At 36.8% G+C, this 14779-nt stretch overlaps 1 protein-coding gene across 1 annotated transcript; it reads left to right on the top strand.

Moving 5' to 3' along the window:
- Window positions 1-222: 222 nt before the first annotated feature.
- On the top strand, window positions 223-12957 carry LOC113038189 (UPF0687 protein C20orf27 homolog). The gene is given in 7 exon segments (XM_026195447.1): window positions 223-478; window positions 619-717; window positions 5610-5746; window positions 8631-8696; window positions 8698-8770; window positions 11173-11298; window positions 12450-12957. Coding segments are annotated over 6 exon segments (522 nt in total). The 5' UTR covers window positions 223-478; window positions 619-698; the 3' UTR covers window positions 12551-12957.
- The last annotated feature ends 1822 nt before the right edge of the window (window positions 12958-14779 follow it).

Here is a 14779-nt window from a genome sequence, read left to right as displayed (position 1 = left end):
GGTGCTAGTGATTAGGCAATGTCTCAGTGTATGAATGTGTTTTGTAGCTCCCCAGTGAATTAGAAAGTCCCTGCATATTCCTTCATCCTGGTTCTGACGCTTCTCTAATGAGTTTCAGAAAGAGAGATCAGATAAAAGAAGAGTCACCGTCCCGAGGGAAAAACGAGAGCGATTTAAAAACAAAGACTGGAACATAAAAATGCTGACTTTGCAAACAGCAACTAAGAGAGCGAAGTGATCAAGGCACATCTGAATCCACTGCATGCATATTAACATCCGTCTACTGTGATTCCTTCATCTGGTCGGGTTGAGGTCTGGACATGGGCCCCGAGCGGTCTGGTCTCACGGGGTCCGGTATGGGCTGGGGTCTCATTACTCTGTCTTGGTGTGGATCTGGGACTTGGCTTATAGTTTACAACAAGACCACAGTCTGTTTCCAGTGTATAAAGCTGATAATAACCTCAAACATTTCTGGCATGTAAGCTTCAGCATTAGAGTAAGATATTTCATCTATATAAATACTTTTTCCCCCCATATCAGCTCTTTCTGTATTTCTCACACTGTCGTCTTCTGGCTATTGATTCCTTTTTTTTGTGGTTCTCTTTCTGTGTTCCTCAGGATTGTTTCGAGGTCAGATGTCATCTACGATGAGGCCGTAACAACAGCTTTACCGGAGTTTGATCCTGATTGTTACCAGAATGGCCACTGCTAAGAAAGGTACGTCTCTTTCTCTTTTCCACCCTCACAATCAAAGTTGACTTTTTTTTTTACGTTTATAATTGTCAAAAATATCAACTATTTCCTCTTCCTTTTTGGCGAAAACAAACTTTCTTCCTCTTTAATTTGTCACATAATATATATATATATACACACACACTATAGAAGGATACAGACATGAACATTATCAATAATTATTAGTGGTGCTTATATGCTATTGTTCTTATATTTAGTTATATGCATATTTCCTGTTTGTTTATTATTATTATATTTTTGTTCAAAAGTAAGGATTTTCAGTCAGATATTTATTTTTACAAATTAAGGCTTTTATTTAGCAGGGATGCATCAAATTAATCAAAACTGACAGTAAAGACTTTTACAATGTTAGACAATATTATTATTTAATATTTAAATGTTATTTTGAACTTTACATTTTTTTTTAAAAAGTCCCGAAAAAAGCAGCAAACCAGTGTGTTAGAAGGATTTCTGAAGGATCATGTGACACTGATGCTGAAAATTCAGCATTGCATGAATACATTTAATTTTTTAAATAGTAAATTGTAATATTTCACAAAAATCTTGAATTTACTATATTTTTAATCAAATAAATGCAGTCTTGATGAACATAAGTCTTTCAAAAACATAAAATGAACTGAATAAAACTATAACAACCTTTTTACAAAAGGAGTTGAATATGTTTTTTCAGAATAATCCCAGTAAGCTGACTTTTAAACTTTTTTTTTTTTTTATGTCAATCTTCTTATGAGTTTTGACAACCTGCTGCTTTTTCCTTCTCAGGAATGAGACTTCGAGGATGATTTTAATAAAGCATAAACCGTAATGAATTCTTGCTCAGTCGGCGGTGACTCAGCAGTTGCAAAACAAGTGGGCTGTTTCTTCTTATCAGGAAATGTGCAAGAGCTTGTGTCTGTTTTCACATCTGTCCGAAAAGCCTTTTCAGAGATGTCGGAAAACTCGAAAAAAAAAAAAAGATTAGGTCTTTCCACTATTTATTGTGGTTATCAATCCAGAACATCTATGTTTTCTTCAGCTCCGACAGCTGTGCAACATTCACAGAGCATCTTTCGAGCCCTGGCTTTGTGTCGTTGCATGCTGAAGCACGAAACTGAACCCAGAACTGCTTTTTGGAAACGCTCCTTTCCATGGGCCGGTTCTCAGGGGCCAGATTTCTCGTTGTTGCCATGGTTACAGTGTGAAGTTTTAGATGAGGTTCATAAAATGCGGTGCCTCTACTGCACCGCCGGGCATTCGTTTAATAGAGAGCCCGTCTATCTCTGATCCCAGCCAGACTGCAGCATTTCTGATTTGTTTCAAGCAAATAAGACCTAAAGGTGGGGTGAGCTTTATCCAGCCTTATCTAGAAGTGATCCTAGTCACATACGATTTGAATACTCTGTTTCTTATGCTCCAGAATACTGGATCACTTTACCTTTAACAGACTCTCTAAATATAGATCTAAAATTAAAATCTTATACAATTTTGTACATTTTATTCAGGATAGCTTTTATTTTATATTTTACTATGCGTTTTTTATTTATTTATATATATTATTTTATATATGGTTAAATTAGGATAATTGGAGCATTCTTTTTCCCCAGTGATCTCAACAGCAAAAAAAAAAAAGTTTTTATTTTATTTCTTGCAGTTTTTATATTCTTTTTGGTGTACACACCTAGCTTAATTTAGAAGCTTGCTTTAAAAATAAAGCGGTTTATAATTTATTATTATTATTATTATTATTATTAATAATAACAACAACAAAAACACTAATAAAATCATTGAATCTTTTTTTTCTTAACCTATTGGCTTATGTAGCATTGCAGGGATGCTAGAGTCTTTTATTATTATTAACTTATGTTTTTTTTATTGTTAAGCACATTGAGAAGCTTGCTTTAAAATTACATTTTATTATTGTTTACTTTGTATTTTGTGTTCTTGTTTTCTCTGCTCTGTAATAACATTTAGGAGCTTGCTTCAAAAATAAAGTTTGTTTATTTTTGCCAACAAATAATTTGGCACTGGTAAAACATGTACTATATTATTTATAACATTGCATATCAGGACAGTCACTAGTGAAACTTGGTTTCTTGTGGCACCGTCAGCCAGCCAGTCTTTTTAGGCATCTATCAGGCATTTGGGGCTCAGGAAAAAACCCGAAAGTCAAAGACACAGATACATACACTGTTCAGGCTCTGCTGGTGCAGTGATCAATGTAGTGCTCAGAAGTCGCATGTAGCCAGTTTAATTGTAGATCTCCACTTCAGGACAGAGAGTATTTTAAGTGTACAGATGTCATCCAGACCATGAGACTGTGTTTGGCAGGTCTGTCCGTCACGCGTGAGAGTGTTTATAGTGCTCTACATCGGGCAAACAGTTGGAGTCCCATAACCTCTGAAATGAGGCCAATAATGTAGACACAAATGCCGTCCAGTCCCAGCTTACATTGCGTTATGTGTAATTTTATCTCTGTTGCACAAGACTTAGAGCAGCAGGCAAACAGCATCACCACTGACCCTCCAGACTCCTATCATTCTCATATTAGCATTATATAATCATACGCATTTCAAAAAAGTTTTCTTTCTCTTCTTTTCTGCATGTGCTAATCTAGTTTCAAATTAAAACTGGCATTGCACAATGCAAATATAGTTATAGCTCTTATGTGACAAATGGTTTGTAATGTTCTTGATGCTTTAGATCAGGGTTCCTCAAATCTTATCCTGGAGGGCCAATGTGCTCCAACCCTGATCAAACTAATCTACCTGTGATTTTCTAATGATCCCAAAGACATTGATTAGCATGCTCAGGTGTGTTTGATTAGGGTTTAAGATGAACTCTGCATGAAAAGTGGATCTCGTGGGTCAGATTTGAGGATCCCTGCTTTAGGTAAAAGCAGTTGCTAAATGCAATATTTACTGAAGCTAGTTTTGAGTGTGAATGTGTTGTATCCTGGCAATTGACTCTTCCTTTTTTTTTTTTTTTTATTACTCTTGCTACTCTCCCGAGATGTTCCCTGAATTTCACATGTCATTTATTTTTATTCATAGCGCAGGGATCTAAAGAGTCCCTGATGTTATCTACAGTCTGTCTGTCAATGGCTGCCTGTTTAATCTTTATTGTGGCTGCTATTGGCAGCTGTTATTGTTGCTCATACTTTGGTTTAGTGATCTGAATAAACTCTCAACACACATCTTAGATTGTTTGTGTCTGTGCAATCATGTGGTTGTTTGGCATTACTATATAAATCATATATGGATGATAGAATATGTGAAGTGGGTTTTTGATTTTGAAGGCTAATAAAACTTTAGCTCAAAAACCTTTTAGCGTGTGTGATCAGCATAAACATTTTCATCAGAAAATGTAAAAATATGAATCATTTTATAGTTACTTGCCCATTTAATTTAGATTCATAGTAGAAGAAAAAGTTAATTGTGGGAAAATTAATTGTGACATCTCCAAAATGCAATAAAATCAGGTTATTTTTGCAGAGGCTTTGATCAGATGTAGAGGAATATAGAGAGAAAATGAAGGACAAATCACCATCGCTGATGTTCATTATGGTGGACTCGGATGTGAGTGATTGGAGACTGTTTAATACCCTTAATATGTGGTGTATCTAGCATTGATTTACTCTTACCCTGCCCCACAAATGGATTTTTAATGAAGAATGGGCATTGATCATGCACTCCAGTTTGATCTGTGTCTGAGAAATGTACCCCTGAGGGCCTGGTTACTTGCATTTATTAAATCAGACCATGAAAAGGAAGAACCTATAAGAGCATTAGAAGAGATTTTCTTAATTGTTTTAGTTTTGAATATTTTTAATGCTGGTGCTTTAATTAGCACATACAGCTTCCACAGTAACATCATACCAGAAAAGTTGCATCTTTTAATAAATAATTACACTTTCAAAAGGCTCCTATATTCTTGTTCCATTTGCTTGTGCTCTATCTAGCTGTTTTTGAATGCATCTTACATAAACATCCCCTAAAACCACGTCAAGTGAAACCTGATACCTGTTTTTCAGTCCTAATAGATCCTGTGGGAAAGAAAGACTGAGACAAACTTGAAAACTAAAAACACCCATATTAGTCTTCTTAGGCCCAATTTAGGTGCTTGTTTGGTCCAAAGCTTAAAGGAATTGTTCAACCAAAAATTTTAATATGCTGAAAATTTTACTCACCCTCAGGCCAAATTGAGTTTGTTTCTTATTGAGAACAGATTTGGAAAAATGTAGCATTGCATCACTTGCTCACCAATGGATCCTCTGGAGTGGTGTGTATTAATGTGGTGTTTTTATCAGATGTTTGGACTGCAGAGGATCCAGTAGTGAAGAGGAGAGATGTAATGCTACATTTCTCCAAATATGTTCCCATGAAGAAACAAACTCACCTTGGAGAGCCAACAAGTCAATACATTTTCATTGAGCGATCGTTTCCTTTATATAAAAAACAGATTTTTTTAAATAGCATTTAAGACCATGAAGGCATTGGGGTTATTGTACACATCAGCTTTATTCTCTCTGATCCAAGTGTTTAAACTGATCTGGTTTTGTATTCCTTCTGCTTAAACGCAAGTTTTGCCTTTTTACACTGAAAGCTGGAAAATCCCATGCACATCCAAACTATATGTACGCCCACCTTGTGATATAACCTTTCTTTGACCTACAATAATGAAAAGATTCTCCTGATATTAGAATGAAGGTCATTCAGGTTTTTAGGTGTCAGATGGCAAGTGTGATTTGAATAATTTCAACTTTAAAAGCTTATTGCTGAACATTTTCATTCAGCGACTCACAATCTGGATGTCTTTTAACCTGCGGTCAGTGTGTAATAAGTGCAGCTTTAATCGCTTTGCTTTTGTTCCTCCTGCAGCGTCGTCTAAGACGGGAGGCGTTCGCTTTGCTGAGGAACCCGCTGCAGCCGCTCACTCTCATGTGCATTTTGACGAAAAACTGCACGACTCTATTGTCATGGTGATCCCCGAGTCGAACGGGAACTTCCTGGTGAAGGTGAGAGCGAGTGCTATTGCTGGGGTTATTAATTAGCTTCATTTGAAGTTCTTCAGTCATGCATATGAGTTCATATTACAGGAAGAACATTGATTTAATTTTCTCACATCAACGCTTCAGCTTCTTTCCTTTGGTCAGCATATTCTACTTGACTTCTAGCCTTGTCGTTATGTTGAAGACAGTGATGGGACTCATGCTTGGATGGGACTCATGCTTGGAGCAGTCAGTATGTCAGAGCATGTGTACTGAACACTTGGCAAAAGCTTGGATGAGATCATTTTTTAATTCTGATTAACGGTTTCCTAATTTTTTCTTTTTGGTGCAATGCATTGCCATCAAGCTTTTTTTTAGTGGGTCTCACTAAGGCGAGCTATTTGAACCAATTGTAAGTATTAAACTGCTATGCAACTCATTCTGTAATGTGTGAAGCTGAATGATATCTGAAATCATGTGGCTTGCTCCAGAGAGATGCAGTGTTACTTTTCTAAGCGATCAGATTTAGTTTTTTTTTTAGAACACCTTGCATAGATGGATGGATGGAATGATGGATATAATAAAGATGGATGGATGGATGAAGAATGTATAGAATAAACAATAGATGGATGGCTGGAAAATGGATAAATAAACAATAGATGGATGGATGAACAAACAATGTATGTATGGATGGATAAAACGAATGATGAATGGATGAAACAATTAATAGAATGTTCAAAGGGTGGATGGACAGATGGATGGAATGAATGACGGTTGGGAGGGGTGGATCGATGGAAGATCGAATGATGGCTGGATGGACGAAACAATGGATAAAAATGAAGAGGATAGAACGAACAATGGATGAATAGAATGTTGCATGGATGGATAAACAGAATGATGGGTGGACAGAAAGAATGATCGATGGAACAATGGATGCATAAATGAATGAAGTATAGAAGCATCCCAGCGTTGAACTTGGTCTTGTTTATAAAACATTCCGCACTGAAATGACGGGAATAAACAAACTCCATTGCTGTCCCGGAAAAAACAAACTGCATCCACTGTTCCCTTAAAGCTGGGTTCTTTGAGAAGCCTAACAAGGTTATCTTTCCCACACAACCAAACATACTTCTTTGAAGACATTCTTCTTGAGCAGGTCCTGTTCACGCTGCCGATGACTTCCGTAACCCGAATAAGCATGTTGAGGGCTGCTTCTTGCTCTCTGCTCTGTCGCTGTGTGTGCGTGCTTCCAGGAGAAATGCCCATACAAGGAATTCTGCCCTTTATTATGTCAACAGGGCCATACGCAAAAAAAATAAAAATAAAAGTGTATGTGGCACAAAAATACTTAGTCATATGTCCAACATCTTTTTTTTTTTTAAACTTTGTTAAATAGTTGGATTCTAATGCTAAACCATGGCCAGTGTAAATATCTCAGAATGTATAAAATAGCTCCCCCTCCCCTAAAAAGATTACTGAAGCTCCATCACACAAGTTCTTTGTTGTTGTTGTGAGAACAGTGACTTTTTGAACATATTTAATCACACAGAGAGTGTTTTTTTGTTCCTCCTACTAGCAAATATCTAAGACGAGATACACAGTTATGCTGGCGTTCACCCCACAGTGGGTGTCATATTCTCTTGACTCTTTCATTGCAGATGTCTTTATGAAACTGCCCTGTTAGTGCCCCGTGTTGCCATGGAGACCCAGCTTCAGCACCGTCAAGCAGTATATAACACCTGAAACTCTGGCCTGTCTGCTCTGTTTAATTATTGTGTTTAGATGAGGCTCTGGTCAGATAAGACGTCATCCTTCACTGAGACACAGATGTAGTTTGATGGTTTCCTACCATGAGCTCTGTCACTGCCTTTCCTAATATTTTCACTTCCCATTGTTTTTATTCCAAAATATCATCCTAATTTCCTTCCTTGGTTAGTAAGATCTTCAATAATGAACTTTAAATCTGTTTTTTGGGCTGTGAAACAGTTTCATGCAGTTACATCAGTGGATCATATAACAGATTATAAATCATGTATTTCATGCTCCTAAAATTAAAGGGTTAGTTCATCCAAAAATGAAAATTATGTAATTAATAACTCACCCCTCATGTCGTTCCAAACCCATAAGACTTCTGTTCATCTTCGGAACATAGTTTAAGATATTTTAGATTCAGTCCAAGAGCTCTCAGTCCCTCCATTGAAAATTAGGGGTGCACCGATAAAGATCGGCCGATCATTAATGCGCATCTCGTCAGTAAAGCCGGTTCTCTAATCAGCGGTAAATTCCATCAGGTGCGTGATTTTCACATAGTGCACCCCTATTGAAAATGTATGTACGGTATACTGTCCATGTCCAGAAAGGTAATAAAAACATCATCAAAGTAGTCCATGTGACATCAGAGGGTCAGTTTGAATTTGTTGAAGCTTCGAAAACACATTTTGGTCCAAAAATAGCAAAAATTACGACTTTATTCAGCATTGTCTTCTCCAAAATAATAATATTCCGCACCGTCTTCTCTTAAAATAACATGCATGCATTTTTTCTGTAAAAGCTCAAATGTTCCATTAAAAAAAATAAATTTATAATATATCAGGTTTTGTGGGTTAATAAGTCAACTATGATTGTTGTTTGGCTCTAAATTCATTGAGCTAAGTTGACTATGCTTCATCAACAGTCAAGGCTGATTTTGTTTATGAAATCAGCTAACTATGATGCCATAAATGAAGCACTACTAGGGACTTATAAATAAGTTAACTGTAATTCATACAATGATTTCATCACTCAACTAAGATTTCATTAACCTTGTTTATCACTGTAAACTATTATCTCAGATTTGACTCATTAATCTCATATAATCATAGACCTGCTGACACCCAACCATAACCTCTCTGCTTCTCTCCATCTCCTCAAGGTGGGCTTCCTGAAAACACAGCACCGATATGAGATAGTGTTCACACTGCCTGAAATGCCAGAGCTCGGGGAAAGATGTGTGTCCGGCCCCCATCCCCAATCCTCACCTCCATATCACTAACATAACACCGTCCTCAGATGGTACGTCCATCACTTAAGGTTCAGCTCTCTGACCCATCACAGCTGAACATACTTGATGGAGAAAAGAGACGTTAAGTCTGGTGATTTAACATTGCAGTGTTTCCCAAACGTTTTCCAAAATCCTTTAGGCATATTTAAATCATTTTTATAATGGTAAAGAAACAAAAAGTTGCAACTAAAGTCTTTTGGGGAAAAGAAAATGGTTCTTCTATATGGCATCTTTCTTAAAAAAAAATAAAAAAATAAATAAAAAATAAATTTTGGAAATGTTATATATAAGACTGAATTAGACAATGACATTCGCACAAACAGATCACAAATACACTTGTTTGACCGAGCTTTGCGTCCTCTTAAGAATAAAACTCCTCTAAGAGCTATATTCAAGTGAAGGGCCCTCAGAAACGGTTTACACCAGTTTATGATTATGAGTTCATTTAATGGGAAAGAATGAACGAGTGCTCTATGATCACTGCTGAACAAAAAGATTAAGCGTGAATCATCGCATGATTGCTTTGAAAGCTGCAGATCTGCTGACGAGAAACGCTCACTATTTAAGCAGTAACTGAATTAAACTGATGCTCATTTGAGAGTATTGGCTGATCAGTTAAACCAAAAGATGCATGGGCCTATATGCTATTTTTTTATAGGCATTAAAATAAAGCATTTATGGGTTTTTTTCAACACGCAGCTGTTCTGTGAGACACAGTGAATTAAAAAGGTCAAGTGTGTCATTTTTAAAGTGAATGCATTCTGATATATTGTGATTTAATATGTAGAGAAAGCACTTGTGCATTAAGAAATGTGAGAACTAAGAGTGAACGCAGCGGTGAGGTGCCAGCTCAGCGCCAACAAATTTTAACTAGCGCATATTTCGTGGCAGCAGAATGAAAAGTGTTCTTTTGCGAACGGCCGCTAGACCGTTGGTACATCGACTTCCTTAAATGTACAGTTTACAGTAAAAATACGGTTTACATACTTTTGAATGTCCCCACGTGTAAATGTGTATACGGCTCAGTAGCATTGCTGTTTGCGATTATAATGCAACTCATGGTGCTGAATGTGGTGCCTACATTTAAAAACATGAGACGCATGGAAGTGGAGCAAGTTTTGCAAAGAAATTTTTTTTTAAGCAATTTACACCATAAAAGAATGGAAAGCAGCCCCTCAGATTTTTGAGCCAAGAGGATTTTAATGCATAGAATGCATTTTCTATTTGATACGATCACACCGGTGTGATAAGAATGCTCAGTGCGGCACATCAGCAGCTGCTAAATTAAACCTGAGATCGCTCTGGCGCTGAGACAGAAGCATTTTTACAGCGCTGAGCATTATAACCAATCACAAACGATTCTGATGATCTTGTGAATTCAATGGCCAATCGGAGGTGTTCAGATGAGTCATCGCTTAAACCCTGGTGTTTTGTTCAGTGCGTGCACTCGCTGACTGAATTCTGCTCTCTGGCGAATTCTCTCACCAGAAACAATGAAGTGCAGATGTGTGTAAGATGTAAGCTAGATATTCAGGTTGGATATCAGGTAGGTTGCTTTGTCATTTAACTGAGGGCACATATTAACGAAATTCCATTCCTATGGCTCTGTACTAACTAAAACATGACTGTACAGTATCAGTAGCTATATAAATATATATATAAAATAAAAGAAAGATGCTACAGCATATATTAAAATAGAAGCTAGCACTAAAAGGAAATGAGATTTTTCTAATGCACATGGTGATGAGTGGCATCTAAATTCAATTATTGCACTTATTATGAAGTGGCAGCCGCTAAATACAATTATTGCACATTATAAATAAATACTGTTATTGCAGTATCCCCATCTTTACATTAACACTAACATTAGGCTACTTTGCCCATCACCCATTACATTACAGTTGATCAGCTAACATGATCTATAAAGGTGCAAAATGCATTTACTTACATATTTGAGAACGAATACGTTTGGTAATATTTCGGATATAAAAATTGAAAAATTACCAATTGTGGGCCTTTAATCAGTTTGTGCCCTCATAATCCATCCCTGGTGTATACATATGAGTGTCCCAACATCCCAAAACCTGCTGCAGTAGTGTTAGTGGAGACTGGCCTATGCCTGTTTGTGTTGTGATTTATAATGCTGCTTGTGACACCGCTCACAGCAGCTTCAAGGTATTTTCCATTGCGGCGATAGATTGTGTGCATTTGCCAAGGAAAAGATAAATATAGACATCAGATAGGAGATGTGCCCATGAATAAATACAGTTCTAGCTGAACACATCGATTCCTAAACTGGTGTGACCTACAGCTAAGCAATCATTTTGTCTGTGAGATCAAGACATGTTTTGTGCACAGTGGCTGTAGATGATTGTGGAAAATACTTTTTGTTGTTGACTGTGTCTGTCTTCAGGAGGTCTGAGGGTGACTTGTGAATATATGGCCCATCAGGAGGGAGTGATGTGTGAGGAGGTGCAGATTCTTAGCGAGAGCAAAGAGGACGCGAGTGTGAAGGTCAAAGTTCATGCTCGTGTAATGGGTAAGTGACCGTTGATTTTCCATTATTCTGGCTAATGTTTCTGAGAAGTTGTGACATCTTTGGACAAAAAAATGTCCAAAAAGTTAAGGCACAATTTGAATGAAGCTCTGAATAAAAGGAGATCAGACACACGGTTGTTTGCTGCTCTCTACTGGTGTTCTTATGTAAAATCTGATTAAAAGAATAGTTCAACACAAGTTTAGCTCTGACAGCATGTGCAGAATAATGTCCATCACAACAATAAGTTTAACTTGTCCCTTGTTTTGTTTTTAGTTCCACTGTAAGTGTTGATGTGTACGTTTTGCCATTTTTAAAGAAAATATTTTTTTATTTTCAGCAAAAATTTGCTGAAAAGTTCCTCACCCTCAGGCCATCCACGATTTAGATGAGTTTATTTCTTTGGAGAATCAAGCAATACATCACTTGTTCACTAATGGATCCTCTGCAGTGAATGGGCGCCGTCAGAATGAGAGTCAAAACATCTGATAAAAACATCACAATAATCCACAAGTAATCCACACCACTCCAGTGCATCAGTTGTGAAGTGAAAGATTGTGTGTTTTTAAGAGACAAATTCATCATTAAGATATTTTTTAATTCTAACCACTGCTTCCAGGTAAAATGTGACTTAACACTTTATAAGAAAGTAATCTCATCTGAAACCGGAGAGAATTTACTGTAATTCAAGCACCGTTTACAAGCAAAAACAGTTCTAAACAAATATTTTCATTGATTTTGATGTGTGAGGACAACGGGATTTTATTCTCTTAAGGACTCATATTTTGGCCAGAGGCTATGGATTAAAGTTAAAACATCTTAATGATGAATATGTTGCCTATAAACACAGCTTGTTGCGTCACAAGACATTATCTGATGGACTGGTGTGGATTCTCATGATGTTTTTGTCAGCTGTTTGGACTCTCATTTTGACGGGACCCATTCACTGCAGAGGATCCTTTGGTGAGCAAGTGATACAATGCTACATTTCTCCAAATCTGTTCTGATGAAGAAACAAACTACATTTTGGATGGCCTCAGGGTGAGTACATCTTCAGCAAAATAAAATTGTAAAAACTTCAAAACAGCCTGTTTTGTGAACAGATATAAAGTTGAACTTGTGTAGTGCTGTAAACGTCTCTTCTCCTCTGTCAGACCGTCATCACGGGACTCCGATGCTGCTGGAAGGCGTGCGCTGCATAGGAGCAGAACTCGAGTATGACTCTGAGCAAAGCGACTGGCAAGGCTTCGACTGAGCGCCTGAAGCTCACAGACTTCCCAATCAGTGCCATATATCTCGTGTCGGCGGCGACAGAATATTCCAGATTCTGGACTTCTGTAATCAGTGTTACAGCTTTCTGCTCGCAGCGTTTGGAAACAAACTGTGGTTGCTAGCTTGTTTGTACTGTTACAATTGAATGTAGGAATGATCTATCGTTTACTGTAGCTCTCTGTGAATTGCTGTTTTTCAGGTTTGGATAAAAAACAATTTTTTTAGATAAAAACAAGTGTAATATGCTCTCATGTCTGTGCTTTTGCACTTTCTTGCAGCAAGCTGATGTGAGGATTATGTTTTTCAGCTTGTTTGTACCAGTAGGAGGCGCTGCTGGCCACAAAATCAATCTGACACGTTTCACCTTGAACTTCGGTGGCATCTTGGCTTTTAAAGTTTGAATGTTTTGATTCATCTGCTGAAATGAATTCGATAGTAATTTACTCCAAATCATTTTAGATCCAGCAAATGTTGGAGATTTTGTCTGCCCTGATAGATTTTTAATGAGATCATCAGTTTAAGGGCTTGTTCATTCATCTTTTGTGTATGTTTTTTTTTTTAAGCCAAAGTGCCTGAATCACGTACCTTGTAGTTGATTTGATTGATGCTAGCATGTAAATCGAGCTATTACACATTGAACATTGACAGCCTTATTTCAGCATAGTGCTATGTCTATTCTTAACTCTATTTTACTGCTTTTATGAGGTCTCTGGATCTCTATGAAAGTTCATGTGTCTTTTCAAATGGAAATTCAAAATAATTTCTCCCAGAGCAAATAATGTTGAGGGTCTTCATTGTTAACGACTTGTTTCTCTGTCTTACTGTAATTTTTTTTAACTCAAAATTCAAATAAAATTTACTTGTTGATTCAAAATGCTTTTAGAAGTTTTAAGTTTATAAAACAATTGTGAATCATTGCATTGAACAACCACTAGTGAGCAGTGTACTCTAAAATTAATAATGAACATATTTACAGTTTCCTGAATGTTAAGGATTGGACATCTGGTTGCATGTTTTGGTTTTTGATAAATGTACAATAAAATCACAAGTCTGATAATGAATTATGAATATACAAATGTCTTCATGTCCACACTCATGCATTTTCCTATGGAAAAGATGGATGTCTTCAGAAGATTAAATAATCGTTGATCTGAGGTACTTGCATTACTTCTGAAGAAACTTTAACTTCATTTTCTGATCTTATTTTAAATTGATTATGACTGACTTCATGCATTCCTCCTACATCCATCACGTGTAGCTTTCATTTCTCATCGCTAACAAATACACAATATTTTTTTGTATTTTTACATTTAAATTTTTAGCTATGCAAATCTGACACCCTGAAAGGAAAAAAAAACATGCATAGTCTATCAGTATAATAATAAACTTTATTTCCAGACCCAGAGTACATAGTACAATACAAAAACATAGGAAAAAAAACAAATAATAAATAAACAAGAAGTAAAAATAGACCCTCCACAGTGTTCAGTGTCTAACATACAGACATGTACACCAATGGTTCCACAGTCTGGACGAAAATCTTACAGAACTTCGTCTAGGGTTAGCCAACACAGCAATTAGGTCATTTTTTGACTCAGACACCCTACCCATAAATCTAAACATTAAGTTACGCAAGACTGCAGCACAGGTAGGTACCCCAGCACTAACAAACATATGGAGTCTCTTGGGACTCTTAGCAGCAGCCTCATGCTGTCATTATAAGCCACTGTGAGCTTTCTAATGCTATCTTGCTTATAACGGCACCAAAGATAGGCAGTATACAACGGTGTACAGTATGTTCTAAAGAGTGAAATCTTCACAGGAACAGGGCAAATACTAAACTTACGACACAACATGTTCGCTTGCACATACAGCTTACGACGCTGCCTATAAATATCCTTGTCATCAGACAGGTCATTTGCAATAATATGGCCAAGATATGTAATATCTGTGCATACATCAAGTACAGTACCAGATAGATAAAAATCAGGAAAATGAGAATGTTTATCATCTCTACTTCTTATAGTCATAATTTTACTCCTTTTTGGATTATACTTTATATCGAAATCTACACCATACTGTGTGCATAGTCTCAAAAGCTGTTGTATACCAGCACTATATGGGCTAAAAATGACCAAGTCATCAGCATTACATAATGTGATTAATTAGTGAGTCACCAACCCTACAACCTGTACCACAAGCATTTAAAATC

Source organism: Carassius auratus, chromosome 2 (genome assembly GCF_003368295.1).
Source record: "Carassius auratus strain Wakin chromosome 2, ASM336829v1, whole genome shotgun sequence".
NCBI classification, from domain to species: Eukaryota; Metazoa; Chordata; class Actinopteri; order Cypriniformes; family Cyprinidae; genus Carassius; species Carassius auratus.
The sequence above is the reverse complement of the archived record's forward strand: the minus strand, read 5'-3'. Positions and strand labels throughout refer to the sequence as shown.